Source organism: Thunnus thynnus, chromosome 6, assembly GCF_963924715.1.
Source record: "Thunnus thynnus chromosome 6, fThuThy2.1, whole genome shotgun sequence".
In the NCBI taxonomy this organism is placed as follows: domain Eukaryota; kingdom Metazoa; phylum Chordata; class Actinopteri; order Scombriformes; family Scombridae; genus Thunnus; species Thunnus thynnus.
Window position 1 is genome coordinate 2,168,862 of NC_089522.1, and position 18,516 is coordinate 2,187,377.

At 38.9% G+C, this 18,516-nt stretch overlaps 2 protein-coding genes across 2 annotated transcripts; both read left to right on the forward strand.

The window, feature by feature from the left end:
• The first annotated feature begins 5,050 nt into the window (after positions 1 to 5,050).
• On the forward strand, positions 5,051 to 8,870 carry nppal (natriuretic peptide A-like). Its single transcript, XM_067593652.1, has 3 exons — positions 5,051 to 7,294; positions 7,576 to 7,886; positions 8,636 to 8,870. Exons 1-2 carry the CDS (start codon positions 7,211 to 7,213, stop codon positions 7,882 to 7,884), a joined length of 393 nt encoding a protein of 130 aa, XP_067449753.1. The 5' UTR covers positions 5,051 to 7,210; the 3' UTR covers positions 7,885 to 7,886; positions 8,636 to 8,870.
• Positions 8,871 to 14,457: 5,587 nt separating this feature from the next.
• nppb (natriuretic peptide B) lies at positions 14,458 to 15,988 on the forward strand. Its single transcript, XM_067593653.1, has 3 exons — positions 14,458 to 14,665; positions 15,161 to 15,446; positions 15,788 to 15,988. The coding sequence occupies exons 1-3, from the start codon at positions 14,552 to 14,554 to the stop codon at positions 15,796 to 15,798; spliced, it is 411 nt and encodes a 136-aa protein (XP_067449754.1). The 5' UTR covers positions 14,458 to 14,551; the 3' UTR covers positions 15,799 to 15,988.
• The last annotated feature ends 2,528 nt before the right edge of the window (positions 15,989 to 18,516 follow it).

Genomic DNA, 18,516 nt, shown 5'->3' on the forward strand with positions numbered 1-18,516 from the left:
AAGGTCAGCATATCAAAGTAGGAGCCATGAGGAATCTTCATACTGACATATGTTACTCTCCAGGGAGAGACCTTTCCAATGATGTATTTGGTTTAGGTCCATGACAAAGTTTTAATTTTCTCATTTCATGGACACAAGCCATCCCAAGCCTAGTTTCAGAGAACACTTTGAAGGACCAATATATAAAATCAAGCTTTTTGTTTGTTTGTTTTTTCCTTTTTTAGTGGAAATAGTGACCAAAATGAGTCACCTTCAGAGATTACAATAATGCTGACATAAAGGGCATTACTACAGGCTTGGAGGAAGGCCTGAGGTGCTTGGGTTAGGGTTAGGGCTGAAAAGACCAACCTGTTCTCATTCATGCGTAGGCTATACAAACAACCCTGGAGATTTGTTTTGTATCTTTATGATTCTTGGTTTTAGGATTTTATGTCAGCATGACATACAGTAGGCCATTCAATCAGCGCATCTCATGTGCGGCTGCTTCGGCACATAATCTAGAGATTCGGGGTCTCACCTATTTTCCGCGTGACATGCGTGGTTCTCAGCAAAAATAGAAAGGGGAAATGATCTGTTGACAGTAATTTTGACAGCATACCAGCATCAATACACCTTTTTACTATAGTTTCAATGTCTGTAGATTAATGTATATCTGTGGAATATGTCACAGACATGAAGTAATACCACTGGGGGTCAGCCTGTGCAGTGCTCCACGCCAGGGAGCCTCTCTGGCGGGGAACTCCAGTGCTGAGAGTCAGTGACACATGGAGCTTCTTTTCTCAACTCCTGTCACTTTCTGTGATATTAGTTCACACTGGAACTCCTGCTTGTTGTTTCACCTGCTTCCAGGCAGAGATTTGGTGTTGTTACTTTTCTTATTTGTTATCAGTTTCCCTTGGGACAGTTAGTTTGGAGGTTTGTTTGGGGAACTTGGTGTGGTCTGGAGGGATTTTCTTCACTTGGAGTGTTGACAGCAGGGGTTTAACTGATGGAATAATCAGTATGATCATTAAAAAAAAACCTATGTGAGAAGTGTATGTGGCTGACACAGAAGTAACCCAAACCAGACCCCACCATGCCCGTCAGAAAGAAAGCCACTTTCACCTCAAATATTATTAGGCATATTTATTTTTCACAATTGAGCACACGCTTCTAAACCTTTTTCTGTCTAAACTAAATATAAATGAAATTTATAATGAAATGATAAGAAACATTCTATTATTGATGACCATTATCAAAGTCAAACTCATTGACTGTGAATAAATATTTATATACAGTCAATGGTCAAACTCTATGTAGAAAGATAGAGCTGGCAGTAGCAGCACTGCAGCAGCAGCTTTAAAATTCAATTCTAAGCAGATTAAGCTTTTTGAATTCACCTGGTTAGTAGAGCAGAAGTGTGCTACTTGCATGTCTGTGGGCTGGTAGCTGCTGAGTGAGATGGTGCCGTCAGGATGGATGAGAAGGTGTTGCTGCTGCATGGAGTGGAGATGAAGAATTGTCAGCTGACGTTGGTCTCAACACAGAGAAAGAATGGGACTTCGTACCGGTAACAAAAAGAATCCAACTATTGCATTCCAGTGATGGTCTTTTATAGGTACAGTAAGGTAAGGGACTTCAAAGAAGCATCTGACCAATCAGAGGACTGCTGACCCCCCAGGGGTGGTATCTTTGTTTGACCCCCCTCTGAGGACATGGCATCCACTGGAGGTCAGATAATGTGTCATACTTTAAAACAACTTCTCAAAATCTGTACCTTTTTACCAAACAACTACCATGACTAAAAATCCAATGTCCTTATGTTTAGGAGATTACAATGCTACCAAACAGCACATGTTTATCTCTAGTGGTTATTGAGATATTATTTACCAGATTTTAACACACATACAACTGAGAGAACTATGTTAAAAATTACAGGAAATTTCTAACATAGTTATAGATACAAATGTACACATTCAAACAACAAGGAAAGAAATAAGGCAATGGCATTATAGCCTTTTTAAAAGCATGCAGGTATATCTGGCAATAGTCTCTTGATTTGGGACAAAAAGGGAAGAGGAGAGACAATCAGAAAGAGGGGGGGGGGGGGGGGGGGGTTATGATTGTCTGTGGGGAGTGTCCCAGGATGAGAGGGGGAGTTGTTGTGCAACAATGTGTTAAGACACGCATTTCAACACGGCAGGTCCATCCTTAGTCCTGTTGGTCAAATGGTGTTGTGGGACATTTTATTGGACATTTTATTCCACCTTTCCTTATGGGATTCCATGCAGGCTGGACACAGCAGGCCTCCAATGTCTTATGTTCAGGGGTGCCTGTGTATCCCCAAACCTGACAAATTTAGAATACTGCCTTGGGAGACTGAGATACACCTTTGTAGTTGTGTGCAACTACCAACCAAAATATCTTTGCAAAGGGTCGGGATTAGTAAATATTTGCCATAAACCATTACCCATTTCAATCAGGAGAGACAATTGAATGAAGCAAAAAGAATTGTTTATTCTACAGATGATATTGATGATTAAGTGTTGTCAAAAGTCAAACTGCGTCAGTGTTGTCAACAGTCAGCGCTCAGACTCTACAGGGAGATTTTGAATCGAGGAAAATCAGTCCTGAGCAGCAGCAAGATAAATCCCCCCATGGAGTTTAGTCACTGGTGGTGGTGGTGGCTGATGAGTTCTGCTGAGACTGATAAGGCTGATGAGGTTGATGTAGTGATGCACTGATGAATCTGCATGCAAAACAGCACCATGAAAGCACTAAGGCAAAGAGGGAGAAAATCTATTTAAGAGACAGCCACGATACGATAGGCTGACAATGAAAGTGTGTCACCATGCTATTGTTTAAATGTGACCAGCTGATGTGAACAGCTGATGTCTTAATTGACGCCCAGGGAAATGACAGCAAGGAAATTATGAATGAGCATGCATGAGGGATGGGAATGACAGATGGTTTGAGAAATAAAACTACAGACCTGAGCATGCAAAAGACAGTCTTCCTGACTGAACTTTCACTAAGCTCCATTTGTTCAATCATCATAAATTTTGGTCGAAACATCAGTCTTTGATTGGGAATAAGTCTACCAAAGCATTTTGAACCCGACCCATAGGGGACGCAACAAATGTGTATCTGAAAACCCAGAGGACAGAATTTCACCAAAATTGGTGTGCATGCTCTGGGGACAAGTATTAACCAAAATCTGAAGTGCCATACTGATTGGTGCAAGTGGGTGTGGCCTATCACATATTTCACTTGTGCAAACAGTTCATTAAATCTATATGATGTTCGAAGGCTTTTCAGACACCAAAACACTGCAGTATTATGATACAATTAGACAGACCTTTACGGACAATGATTTTATCTTTTGTCACAATGATTGTTAGGTAAACAGTAGAAATACAACATTCATGCTACTAAATGATCTACTAGGAATATGTAGTTGCACAAGAGGTGTAAATTACAAATCTCTTTGTTGATTTGATTCATTACGTTCAGTTCAAAGATTCATAGTAACTATATAATATGTTCATTATTTCTCTAAGATAAACATTCACATCACCTTTCAATTCATTTTAGTATGTAAAATAGTAAAAGTGTCACTATTCAAGTGCACTTCAGTTATACAACGTAAGTGAACACAGCGGTCACTTACTGATTCGATCAGTGAGAGTGGTGATTCAGTATAGTCAGTTCAGATTAAAGATTCAGTGTTAAAGACTTGTTTGTATATGCTGAACTCTAACTTGTATGTAATTGGCCACCACTGCACCTTGCCAGATGACTTTGTGCTGGAGCAAAAGTTGAGACATGTCCAACTTTTTCCCCAACGTTTTTTCACACAGGGTTATGTTGGTCTAAAACACAGCTTAATACTCACAAATATATATAAGCTTTGATTATAATACAAGCTTTCTGATTGTAATTATCACTTAGATATTGATTAGTATTTACAATTGAGAAAGGCAAAAACAACTTTCATTATGTAATCTGGCAGAGCCCCCTGATTTGGAAGAGAAAAACAAGGTGAACATTGAAGCTATTAACCGTTTATTTGATTCAGCTTAAAATGTCTTGAGAGAACACATGGAGACGCCTGGCCTTTAGGCTGGCTTACTGAAAGATATCATCATGGTAAATGGTAAATTGACTGTACTTGTACAGCGCCTTTCTAGTCTTTCCGACCATTCAAACTTTTTACACTACGAGTGACATTCACCCATTCATACGCTGATGGCAACTTGCAAACCTGCAACCTCTAACTGCAGATTAAGGATCTCCAACAAGTAAATGTGGTCTTCAAAACTCTGAATTGAATATTAGGCCAACAGAGGAACATTTACTCAGATTATATTACATTTCTTTAGGGAACAGCATAGTAGGATAAAGAACATGGGCATATATTGTTATCTTAAAGTATGGCTCTGTAAAGCTATGAGCCATACAGAAATATTGTATATCTAACATCTAAATAGCACTAGTAACATAAGTAGTAGCGTATTAAGCATCTCCATTCTGTCCACTCCTTTTCTCGTTTCTTCACTCTCCACTCCTTTCCTGCCTATATGTACTTTTTTCTACCATTTCTTCTTTACACTCTTTTCCAACTGCAGCTGAGTTTGACTCCTCATGAAAAACTTTATGTCCATAATGGTTAGTTAGCTAGCTAGCATTCATGTATTACATATGTCTCTAAACAGTCCATAGGGGATCTTTAAGTAGGATTTTTAATGCAGGACTTTTACTTGTAATGGAGTATTTTTACATTGTGGTATTGTTACCTTTACTTAAGAAAAGGATCTGAGTACCTGTTCCACCACTGTAGCATGCACATTTACCATAAGTAAGCTATTTACACCCCCTGAATGCAGCTATCAAGTTGACATTAGTGAGGTACAACACAAATCTTTAAAGAAATCAGTTAATGAATTATGAGTACCCCCCAAAGAAGTGCAGATATTTATTCAATATGCAAAAGTTATGGAAGAAAAACCTATGATAAGTCATTCCTATAATATGCATTCTGTAAATTCAATTATTTCTAGTAAAAGAAATAATGGTTCAATCAAACTTGTAGTCATCCCATTGGGGAGTTCCTCCTGAAGGATGTGGCTCTGGGAACCACTGCTGTGTTGTCTGATATACAGTTCTGACATCATTATGACTTTTAACCCACTGTATCCCACTCATTTCAGAGTTCGTCGCCTCAGTTCAGCGAGCTTTGTTGTTTAGATGATGAGGCGCTTATGTTCTAATTAAGGCCTTTAATGGAGGGGAACCGGTAATAGGGTGGATTGCACATTCTTCATCTGAGTGACAGCTAAGAGGTTTAAATGTCAGCCAGTCTATCCAACTGGGGAATGAGAAAAATACCACATGGCTCAGTTGTTCTGAAGCTGTAGAGACCTACAGGGAAATTTGCAACATATTGTCAACTGATAAAATATTGTTTTAATATGTCCTCATATAACATTAGCATGGACTCAGGCTAAAGAAATGTAAGCCACTCAAAAGCAAAAAAGTGTTCAGTACAATGTCAAATGATCAAAAATTGAATTGAAAATAAGGTCTCTTTCAGTAGCTGTTCTGCACTTTTCAATTATATCACATGATCTGAGCACTGAGCACAAGGACTTCTCCACACATCTGTGTGACAGGACCAACAGATCAAATTAGGAAACCTCTGTTTTCCTCAATAAAAACCATGTGGTTTTGTTCACTGCTGTCCTGAGGCCTGAGTCAATTTTGCATGATAGCCCTCCAGTTGAGAAGCTGGTGAAATGTCAATTAGCTGCCATCCACCTCCACACAGTGTGCTCAGCTTCACAGGGTCCAGGGCTAATCGCTCATAATTTGGCAGGGTGGAGGTGGTACAAACACTGTATATGCAGTGAAGGCTTCAAATTTCCACATCACACTTGTGCATGTTGCATGCTGGACCACAATTGGCTACAAACTACTTATGATGTCACAAATCATGCTTATAGGTACACGTGTTGAGCTGGGATTTAAGGTGAGAACAGAGAAACTTTCCTCCTTCAGCAGATAAATGTGAAAACAAACTCTGCATATACATCATTCTGTACAGTGAACATCACAGGAAAAGAAACAAGAAGAAAAACATATTTTTTAGTGGAGGGGAACTCTACTCAGTGCTGGAGGAAAATAGATCTGGCAGAATGATCTAAAATGTGATATTAATGAAAAAGCATGGCAATGTATAATGAATCAATTGCAAGTCAATGCATAAGGAGAGGAAAGCTCAGCCAGTATAAAATATTGAATAGGTATTATTTAACTCTAGTAAAACTGCACATTTAAGGCTCCAGCTAAGAATAATTTATGTTGAAAGAGATATGCACTAAGAGAGTTTGGGTCAACATTTAGATCTCTTGATTCCATTATAATCTAAACTTTGTCTGCTGGAAATAGAACCGAATTATACCTCATGTGTTATTATCAGTTGTCTTTCATAATGGCGATCACCAATATAGCTGCAGTTATTTTACACCGCTAGATAAACACAATGGCTCTACAAATCAAAGAGTGGATTACTCTAATGACAGACACTGCCTGAAATGAATTTACATTCACTAGGCTTATTATAACTGATGCATTATGTACACAACATTTTAATGTTTTAGTGAATACAGGTGGAGCTAATTGTAACTGCTTTGTATACTGTTGAGTAGTTTAATCTGTAACAATTAATCTTTTGTTGTACCTCAGAATTGTACTAAATACATTCCACCACTGTCTGGTAGCTATATTTCTTTGACAGTATTAATACGTGGCAATAAAGGTGACTTTGTCTTGGTTTTTCTATGGCTGCTATGTTTTTTTCCCCCTGAAAGAAAGTCATTTTGTGATCCTTACTCTTAAAATTTGAATTTCTGTTTAAAGTTGCAGGTTTTAGTTTGCTAAAAAATGTAACACAAATTGAGCTCTGAATACAGGCGTTCTGACCCTGAGCAACGCAACACCTCAGAGGCTTGAGTCTTCACTTTGAACCTGCGAACACTTCAGTCCTCATTGTCAACAGTCAGGTTAGCCTGTACTCCCACGTGTAGAAACATTAGTCACACGTCGTTAATTTTCCCTGTCCTCGTGACGGAATCAGGTCGTGTATAAAGGCATTTGAGCCAGACGAGCACGAGCCAGAGGAGCAACGCCAGCCGGTCCTAACAGAAAAAAAGAATAAAAAACATAAAAGAAGATGAGCCCAAATATCTCCGTTTGCTGTTTATCTCTGCTCTTAGTGCTTAATTTCGTTGGAGCTAAAGACGTTTCTGATCTACAGGTAAGTTTACCGGCACTTTTAATTGGTAAATATCAAATCTCAATTCACAACTGACTGACGTGACACTAAGATGAAAATGTCATATTTTAAAGGTATTAGTCTTCAATAATGAATAATGTGTTTTTCAGTGACTGTTTGCTAGAGGTGATACAACTATTTACATCCAGGTTATGTCGGCCTACCTGTGCAGTTGTGCCTACAGTTTCCTTTGTTAATGAGGAATGCGTTGGCCTGAGCTTAATTACTCTGATAATTTAACAGCGTTCATTTTTTTCCCTCAGAGATTGAAGCAGCTTCTAGAAAAGGAGATTAATGTCGCGCCATACTACTCCTCGGAGGAGATGGAGGTGGAAATTAAAGATGGAAACACAGACAAGTCGGTGTTCGGCGCTTCCGAGGAACAGCCGTGGGACTCCTCCGACCCCAGCAACTCTGCGCTGGCGGCGAAACAAAGCGTCCTCGCGCTTCTCTTCAAAGACCTCGTGAGGACCTCCAAGCGCTCGTGGAACCGGTACAAGAAAGGCGGGCTGAGGAGCTGCTTTGGTGTCCGGTTAGATAGGATCGGTTCCTTCAGCGGGCTGGGATGCTGAATGTAAGGACTGGGGAGCTGGGTGGAAATATGATTTCAATTCCCTGTTTGCATTATTATTATTAAATTCTCAATGAAAAATCTGAGACAGAAAAACAGAAAATTGGAGTTATGCTAAAAAGAGTTTAACACATCGCTGTTCACAGAGAAGCAGATGTGCTGTCAATTCAGTTTCAATCAAGGATTCACAGGTGTTTATGATATACGGGGAAAGCAATACAGCAGTGTTGAGAAATGGGTTATTTTCTGAGATTGAAAGAAATATGTAATATTTGCAATATGCAAATATGATGCAGAATGTGAGTGACAAATGCATTCAAAACCTTTTAGGGACTTGATTAAGGCTTGCTTTCAGAGCAATTAATACATTATAATACATTTAATATTTATTGATAATTAGTATCAGTATACACAAAGAACAAAACAGGGAAATTTTGTGTTTTATCCACATCAATTTTTTGACACACATTGACATGCAAAACTTATAAGAAAATGATGCTATTGGGAGACAAAACTGTGCAAATGTATTTTTTATTTATGCAGAGAAAATGAAGTTAATTGCACCTGCTTCTGTTTCATAGTGATAACACATTTATAGGATATCACTGAGTGCTCTGCAGCAGCTGGAGGTTTAGTGGTTCATTGCTCAAGGGCACCTGGGCAGCAGCTGCAGTTATCATCGCTTTAGACATCAAAATGTAACAAAGTCCGTTTTAATCTGGTATATTAATTTGTTTTTGTTCTGTCAACAGGTGTGGATGACGCAGAGTTTTCCCATCTGCACATCAGTGTGACCATAAGCTCCTCTGACACTCAAAAAGCTTTGACTGACACTTTGATGGGCAATTATTTCAGTCTCTCCTGTCTATGGTTCTCATTCAGAACTGTGATTTCCTTGTTCATGTGTGAGCTGTTAATAAATGATTGTAAAAGTATTTATTATTTATTATTTTCTTGTTGAATAAAGAGGAGTTGCCTTGTAACAGATTGAATTGTAGTAAAATAATTATTTTGCTTATATCTTAGTCTGTGGTTAAATTCTTTTCTTTTTTCATAAATATTGATGGATAATTTAAAGCTGCTTACTAATTTTCACCTAGATGCAGATTGAATAAACCAGTGTGTTAGATGGGGAATCATTTAATTCAGTTATTTTGTTATTATTTCATTTTTATACTATAGACAGAAGATCAATTTAAATGTCAATCTAAATAATGTTGAGAAGGACATCATGATTTGAAAATGAACAACTGTACCTTGTTGTTGGTAAGATTTTAATCACAAAAATTTCACGATGTATCTATGAACGGTTACAGGATGTTTTTTGTTTTTGTTTGTTTGTTTGTTTGTTTTTACAAAAAATCGAGTAAGATGAGTGAAAACCTGCATATTCTTAGGTTAATGGCACATCATTAAAAATCACTCCCTAGTTACATTATATTATACACTTATACTGAGGTTAGAAAAAGGCAGACACATCAGACATTCCTTTGATCATACATAAGAACATTAAAAAAATCCAAAAAAGGGACGTGAGAAATATTAGAAGGTACTTTTTAAAGTATCAAAAGGCAAATACATTCCTGCAACTAGTGTAATATCAAGAAATCCAATAAAACTGTATTGCAGAGAAATGGTATGTAAAGTACCTAGTTCAGACTGGACAGATCACCGACATAATATTGACACTAATATGTTTTTCACAGTATGAGAACATTCTGTATTCTGTGCAGCTGCATAAAACAGCCGCAGTAGAGCTTATTTTGAACGGTCGGAAAGTATATTTTTTTAGTAAGAGGATCACTCTTAATGCCAACTGTTTATTGGAAATCACAAAAGATGTGTAATTGTTTCTCAGTGTTCATATCTTTGCTTGAGAAAAAAAACGTAACAACTTAATTCTTATCTTTTATTGGTGCAGTCGACGCAGTGTGGACAATCTACAGACACACAGGCTAATTGTTTGCAGTCATGAGACAGAGGATAATTGAGACAAAAAAAAAAAAGAATCTGGAGCAATAAAGTGTTTCATTAGGTCAGTTGTAAAGTTTTGATCTGTCTGTTTTAAAGGAATGTCTTTGTAAGATATTAACTTTTCAGGTTAATATCTATTGTATCTTCTATTGTATCCTGTATACTGTAGTATGCTGTGGATTGTATCCAAAAGTGCACAAGGAGCATTCTAAATTGACTATTGAAATTGGCAATGTTACATACAAAATCACTTGATGAGATCAATGAGCAGTATCTTTGTTGACACTGTATGTATCAAAGGTTGTCTTTAGCCACACCCTGAATCCCACCCTGTTACAGTACATGTAACTTTAAAATCTTTTTCTGTATATTATGACCAAAATTGACTTAAGCAATACAACTGAAGACATTCTGCAGGCCTGCAAATGGCTGCATGGGCCAATTGAACTTTAAATTAAGACTTTTGTCTATAAATATACAGTATATACACTCAGTTACCACTTTATTAGGAACACCATACCTGCAATAAACCCTTCCTTACCAAGGTTACAATGTGCAGTTTTTGTTTTATAGAGGTGTTGATTCAAAACGACTTTGGAGGCAGTAGATTGTACTACTGTCAAATTGTACTGGGTTATACATTATACCGAGATGTGCCTTTAGACTATTGATATGAATAGGTGGATGGAAGATTAGAGACATCTGTCAGTATGAAAGATTACAGTTTGAGAGCACCACAAACTACAGCATCCAAAATAAACATAAAGTTGAATCAGCACCTTTAGAAAACAAAATGTAAGTTTAAATAATATATAGTACACAGTAATATACAGTAATTTAGTGCACACAAACCCAAGCCTAAACCAAGCATGTATTAGATTAGCAGTTTAAGATGACAAAATCTGACACACAGAGACATAGATCATAGTAAGAATCTGCCTGTTATAGGGTACAATCTCGGTGAAAAGTCATTAAAGTCCCCCTCCACTCAAAATTGTGTTTTGTTCTTGTTCCTACAGTTGGATGCTTGAGCTTTCACTGCAGAATGATGCATTCAATTCAATTCAATTCAATTTTATTTATATAGTACCAAAACACAACAAAAGGATGAGGATGAGGAGAGAGAAGCTCAGTGCAAAGTCCCCCAGCAGTCTAGGCCTACAGCAGCATAACTAAGGGCTTATCTAAGGCAAGCCTGGTCGGCCCTAACTATAAGCTTTATCAGAGAGGAAAGTTTTAAGCCTACTCTTAAATGTAGAGAGGGTGTCTGTCCCCCGGACTGAATCTGGAAGATGGTTTGACAGGAGAGGAGCCTGATAGCTGAAGGCCCTGCCTCCCATCCTACTTTTTGGGACTGTAGGAACCACAAGTAAGCCTGCATTCTGAGAGTGCAGTATTCTAGTGGGATAATACGGTACTATGAGCTCTTCAAGATATGATGGTGCCGGACCATTAAGGGCTTTGTAAGTGAGGAGAAGGATTTTAAATTCTATTCTGGATTTTACAGGAACCAATGCAGCAAAGCTTATATGGGAGAAAAACCTTTCTGGTTTTTGTCAGTACACATGCAGCAGTATTCTGGGCCAGCTAGAGAGTCTTTAGAGACTTGTTAGGGCAGCCTGATAATAAGGAATTACAATAATACAGCCTAGAAGTAATAAATTCGTGGACTATTTTTTCTGCATCTTTTTGAGAAAGTATGTAACTTCAGTTTTGTCTGAGTTTAGTAGCAGAAAATTGCAGGTCATCCAGGTCTCTATGAACTTGAACTGATTGGTTTCATCTGGCTACATTGGTAAATATAATTGGGTATCATCTACATAGCAATGAAAATTTATGAAGTGTTTCCAAATAATATTACCTAAAGGAAGCATATATAAGGTGAATAATATTGGTCCAAGCACAGAACCTTATGGAACTCCGTGTCTAACTTTTGCCTTCATGGAGGATTCATCATTAATGTGCACAAACTGAAATTGATCTGATAAATAGGATTTAAACCAGCTTAATGCAGTCCCTTTAATGCCAATTAAATATTCCAGCCTCTGTAATAGGATGTGATGGTCAATTGTGTCAAATATGACACTTAGATCTAACAAGACAAGTAGAGAGAGACGTCTTTTGTCCGATGCAGTTAGGAGATCATTTGTAACTTTCACCAGTGCTGTCTCTGTGCTATGATGTGCTCTAAATCCTGACTGAAAATCCTCAAATAAACTATTGTTATGTAGAAAGTCACATAACTGATTAGAGACTGCTTTCTAAAGGATCTTAGAGAGAAAGGGAAGATCAGATAAAGGTTGGCTAAAATGCCTGAATTAAGAGCAGGCTTCTTAATAAGAGGTTTAATTACAGCTACTTTAAAGGACTGTGGTACATAACCTGTTACCAAAGACAGATTGATCATATCTAGTAAAGAAGTGCTAACTAACTACTAAGTGCTAACCTCTTCCTTAAGCAGCCTAGTGGGGATGGGGTCTAAGAGACAGGTTGATGGTTTAGATGAACAAATCATTGAAGTTAGTCTAAATGGTCTAAATATATATCAAGTTTTACAGCTGTTTCTAAGGTTCCTGTGGTTGTGGATAAATCGGTACCTGTTGAGGGCAGGAGGTGATGAACTTTGTCTCTAATAGTTAGAATTTTATCAATAAAGAAGCTCATAAAGTCATTACTACTGAGATCTATAGGAATACATGGATCAATAGAGCTATGACTCTTTGTCAGCCTGGCCAAAGTGCTGAAAAGGAACCTAGGGCTGTTTTTATTCTATTTTATTAATGATGAGCAATAGGCGGCTCTTGCATAACAGAGGGTCTTACTGTATGTTTTAGGACTATCTTGCCAGACTAAGCAAGATTTTTCTAATTTGGTGGAAAGCCAAATCCTTTCAAATTTTTGCAACGTTTGCTTCCAACACACACATTTATCATCGTACCATCAGATGATTTTGCTTGTAGGCTTCTCTTTGTACAGATGAGGTGAATGGATGTTTGAATATGTTATGTAAATGTGTATCTATACGTCAAGTTCAAATCAAAGTAGCTTAACGTAAGTTAAAGAAAATTATTTATACCAATTTACAGAACCAAACGGTAATAAAAGATAACCAACAAACTAAGAAGCGTGCAGCTGAAAAACATCACAACTAGTTTGGAAGCCTGTCATGGTCCAATATTCAACTTACACAAGTGTGATAGTGAAACTTGAATCCTCCATTGCACATCAAGCGACAAACCTCCAGGGCTGAAAAATGAAGCCAATGCAGAAGTGCCAAAAACTGCAGTTCCTCAAATGGTCATTTTAGTCTGGCTCCAAAAGCAAGTCAATCCCCATAGCCCCCATATTAAAATGCCCAACTTTACAGCAGAAATAAATATGTTTACAGCCTAGTACGGTTTTGGTCTCTATAGCTAATTTGCCCTCCCATGACAACTGTACAGGGGGTGAACTCACCCTTTTAGAATTTATTGAGCCATAAAGTTATGCATAACTAAGGACATGGCCGCTTTGAGTGACAGGTTACTAGCCGCTAGGTGGTTTGTTTCAGCAACCAGGCTTCATCCAGCCCACCTGAGCTCCACGTCTTTGCCCATTTTGGATTAGCCGGGAGTTAGGCAGAGTCAGGCACTGCCAAGATGGCGACAGCTGGAGCCGCCCGCTTTGAGTTTCAAAACCGCTCTTCATAAACCAGTGTGTGATATCACAGTGGCTACGTTCATATTTTTTTAGTCTATAGTGCACATACAGTGAGAATGGACTTTACAGTGAAGTAAGAGACATCTTGTGTCCAGCAGTTCAACTTCTAAAATGAAAAATATTTTATATTTGCATATTCATAGATTCTGGATTTTTGTATAAGGGAGAAGGGGGAGACGTCATTTTAAAGATTTTAAGGTGGTAATTATACTTTTTTTTTGGTGGAAAAACCATATCAGACACACATTATTTTTCCAAGCAGAGTTTTTTGTATATGTCTTAATACATGTCTGGAGGAGATCTTTAAGTTTCATTCTCAGGGGACCAACAATAAAGCAATATAAAACATCATGCAAATCTATCTTTGGAGCTCTCCCACTAGAACTGCTAAAAACCAGTGCATTAGGACTAAGTACAACCCACTGTAAGGTTTTAAAAAACAATTTATAAGTGGGACAAACAGCAATATTCATGTAATACATTTGCTGTGACCACAGAGAGGTCAGTCAGTCAGTCCTGAAAGTTAATAGGACAACATGTCTTGCTGAAAGACCCTTTACCAGAGTGGCAGTCTGAAACTGGTTCCTCCCGTTGAAGGCTATCCTACCACAATCACGTACACCCCTCTGTTTAGTAACACCATCACACTGTCTGTTAGTTTACTACTTCCCGTAGCTCAGTGACAACAATGTCCCGTGTTGAGGGGGGTGTGGAGTATGATTCTGAAACACAGTAGCATATGGAAGCGGCTATGTCATACGAATGCCCCATATCTGAGAGACAACACTTTAAAAGGAGCAGTTTCCAACAGCTCCTGTTATCAGAATCAGGTGTCAGGAATGCGACTCCAATTCCTGGCATACCTATGTGCATCAAGCTAAAGTATAAAAGACCAGAGGGTGCTGCTGTGGGCTCAGCATCCAAACAGCCACTGAGCAAAGAAGCTAAAAAGCATCCATCCATCTAATACAAACACCAGGAATTCACAGAGAAACATGCAACTGTCTTCCATTCCAGTCTGCGGCTTCCTCTTCATCTTAAACCTGCAATTATTCAGCACATACCCCATCAGCACCACCCTGACTGACACTGACATGGACATCTTAAAGGTAAGTCTCCAAATGAGTGATTCTGAAAGCTGGGATTTCGGAGCCCCATCATGGGTCCCAGTGGAGGCTTTAGGCAAGGTGCAGCAGCAAGACAGAATGTTTTTATTTACAGTATTGAAGTTGAATTTATCTGAGTAAAAGAATGTATTGTATGATGATATCTATTGCCTTCATACATTTCATCAACAGCAACTTCCTGTATAGATCCCTAGGACTATATGTGATCAAATGGCTCTGTGATCTGAAATGTGGTTCTTGATGTAAAATCAGTGTTTCGAAAGATTAAGTATGAGCATAATGAATACCTAATGAACAATTAATGCTGCAACATTATAGTCAACAACATGACATTAAACTGAAAGACATTTTGCCTGACAATGTTTATCTGGGACTTATCCTGACAAAGAATGTTTCAAAAGCTCAATTATTTAAGATTACATTTGTAAGATTTAGTCCAACTTATTTTGTCTTATCTTGTCTATGTGGATGTTGCAGGTGCTCCTTCACATACTAGAGGAGTCTGTTTCAGAGCCGACTGAGGTGGACCAGAGAGTCTCTCCAGAGAGGGAAAGTCTTGACAGCTGGAACACAGAAGAGGCAGCAGATGGACAGCAGCACCAAAATGGATTGGACAAGGCTGCAATCAGGGAGTTTCTCTCAGCCAAGGACCTGAAGAGAGTCCACAACGACTCCTCTAGGAGATCCTCTGGCTGCTTCGGTCGACGGATGGACAGAATAGGCTCCATGAGCTCTCTGGGGTGCAACACTGTCGGCAAATACAGTAAGTTACTGTAACTTCACTGCAGTAATATACAGGATTACTGCAGCTCAAGGTTGAACTGATATAACCTTTGAATGTAAATGAGATACCTGAAAGTTATTATAATAGCCAATAAGGAAAAAGATTGAACTCAGCTGCTAGTGTAGTGACACAAAAGAGGTTGGGAAACTACACCATCCACCATTTGTGTTTTTTCCCTTCATGCTGTCTTCATAATTTCTTCATTTCGATAATGTTGCATAGTCTACAATATGTGTACCATGAATTTATATCATAAAACTAGCATGAGAAAACCTGAATAGTTTTAATGATATATTTGTTGTTCTCTTGTTCTCTTGCAGATCCAAAGTGAAGATGAAGTCTTACCATCTAAATTGTGGAACTGCAATGTCTTTACCAAAATCAATATTTTTATTCAAATGCTATTTATTTACTAATATTTATTGAATATTGTTTGTGGCTTACACGTATATTTATTTAAATGGATGCAACGCTGTTCTTTATGTGTCTTCAATGTTTTAATAAATGTTTACAACTGCAAATCATTGAACTGAGTGTACCCTCAGCATCACCATACGTGGCAAAATAGTTGGTAAACACATTTATTGTATGTATATGGATACAATAATGCAACATTAATGAATGTATCTCTACCAAACCAGTGTAATCAATGAAACGACAAATGACTACCACAAGTGTTGAAAAAGGGTGTCCCATGTTGGTATTGGTAGGAGTGCATTTGGTTATTGGTAGTAATTCATAATTATCATAGAAAATTATGAATTATGAGATCAAGGGATTATAATATTAATCAATAATTCGGGCACCAACTGTTAAAGAACCTCACAGGGGGGACACAACTGTCAGATCTGTGAGGAGCACAGTTGGTTATTAGCAATAATAAATAATTATCAGAGATAATTATTAATTATAGAAAAATATAGAATTATCAATATGAATTAATAATTATGGGGCACCACCCGGAAATTGACAGAGTTCTAAAAGAGTTCTAGAATATTAATATCTGAGGAATATCAGTATTCACAGGTGAACACAGAAGGTATGAATTTGAGCTCTTGCTCCCTCAATCAGCCATTTTTCACAATATATAAAACACAATAATGACAAAAGACATCTCTTTAAAGATATAACAGTGTTTATTAAACTTGGCAGAATCAACAAAGTTAAAAAATGCTCTGATCAATAAACAACTATTCTAAAATCTAGTTCTACCTAAGCAAACACATTAACAACAGCTATGTACAATGCAGGTGAAGACGTGTGTGTGCATGTGTATGTGCACGTGTGTGAGAAACAAGATGGCGATGTGATCTGATGTGATGACGTCGAGGGTTTAGACCATGGATGTATAAAGAAAACTAGATACAGCATCAGAGGCGGGGCCGCATTCATTCCTATGAAAGTTGCTCAGTAGTGCATGAAGCCAAAAAAGTTTGACTTCCAGGTATAAAATTACCTGGATGTTCCGGGATAATTGGGCCCATAGAGCAAGCGCACTGGTGACTTTTGCTGGCCAAGCCGGCTACTTCCGGTTTAGCCCTAACTTGAATGGGGATAAAACAATTCAATCTTTTACACTTTCAAAATGTGATCTGAACGGCTCAAATTCTGACAGTGAGACGAGTCATTTCGTGGGAGTTGTGATGCTCAAAAAAATGTATCCACTGATTTACGGACGTTTCTTTCACAATGTAAGTCTGGGGGAAAAAGTCTTTTGGGTCCAATAGCGTCACCTGATGTTGTAATTACATGGTTTGGCCACTATGTCAGATTGGTTTCACAGCCCGGCGCAGTTCCTTGGGGCTTGGTTTAGACGTGGACATGACTATGGGAGGAAGTCACATCACACGAGAACCAAATGGCGGAAGAGATGGCGGTGTCTTGGTAAGACAATAGCAAGATGGCGCCGCCTGGTGGTCGGCGTCTTGCACTCACCCAATACCGTGTGAAACGCACGTCAGATGGCAGATAAGGACGGACAGGGTAGGTCTTTATCTGACATTATCTGACCGTCAGATATGTAAAAAGATGTGTGTGAGTGTGTGTGTGTGTGGGTTAGTCACAAGAGTGGAAAGAAAGAGGAGGGAAGCGACCGTGAGGGGAAGAGAAGTGGTTCTTTTGTCCAGCGCGCGTAGGACGGCAGTCTGTACCGCACGTTGTCTGGTTTCTGATTGACAAAGCAACTTACTTTCTCTCTCACGGTGGCACAAACACAGCAGTAGTCCCGAGCAGGACAAACAGGAGACAGTCTAGCATGGTGAACACAACTAAACAGGCAGCAAACTTCAAACAAAGGGGCTCGGCAGTCCATCAATTCACACAACAAGAATGTCTCCGCCCAGACTTAAACCTCTTACTTGGTCGCTTCAGAAAGCGGGCAGGGTGTGTGTTTGAGTCCGTCTTCGGGTCTGGATCTTCCTTCTGCAGGCAGTGAGAGCGCTGGTTGAAGCAGAGGTTCTCGGATCCGGTAATTGTGTTTGGTTGAACACGGGGCGAAGTCTCGTCTCGTCCTGTCCAGTGAGGGGAGTCTTCCAGTCAGTGAGGGAAAAGCACGTGCACGGGGTTACCTCCTTCAGTAAACTGGCTCACGGAGGCAGCGAAGCTTCCCCCAGCTCAGTCACAATGGAGTGCATGTTTTTCTGGGTGCCCTCAGTTTTTTAAGGGGCAGTGACGTCAGGACTGTGTCACCGGGACTGGAGTGTCTCTGCCAATGAGAGACTGTTTGTTGAGACTGTTTCCGGTTTAGCACCTAGGTGTGAACTGAACAGTGCATGTTAGAACAGTGCATGTCCAAAATGGACTCCCTTTGTCTCCTGGGCGCCATTTCTGGCTATCAGGCTTTGGAACTTGCATGCAGGCCTGCCTTTGTCTCATGGAGTATGAGGCCCAACACCCAGAAGGATCAATAATTGGTCCTCTGTCATTTACTCTATACATTAATAATATTACTTTCCAAGTGAACTCTGCAACACCCATTTTACGGAGATGATATTATCTTGTATGCCTTGGCTTTACTGCAAACAAGGTCTTCTCCAGGTTAAAGTCTGTT

Bases quoted from the DNA above. Each gene is read 5' to 3' on its own strand.
- nppal (XM_067593652.1), top strand. From the start codon at position 7,211: ATGAGCCCAAATATCTCCGTTTGCTGTTTATCTCTGCTCTTAGTGCTT. The intron at 7,295-7,575 runs GTAAGTTTACCG...TTTTTCCCTCAG, and splicing joins AAGACGTTTCTGATCTACAG to AGATTGAAGCAGCTTCTAGA.
- nppb (XM_067593653.1), top strand. From the start codon at position 14,552: ATGCAACTGTCTTCCATTCCAGTCTGCGGCTTCCTCTTCATCTTAAAC. The intron at 14,666-15,160 runs GTAAGTCTCCAA...TGGATGTTGCAG, and splicing joins CTGACATGGACATCTTAAAG to GTGCTCCTTCACATACTAGA.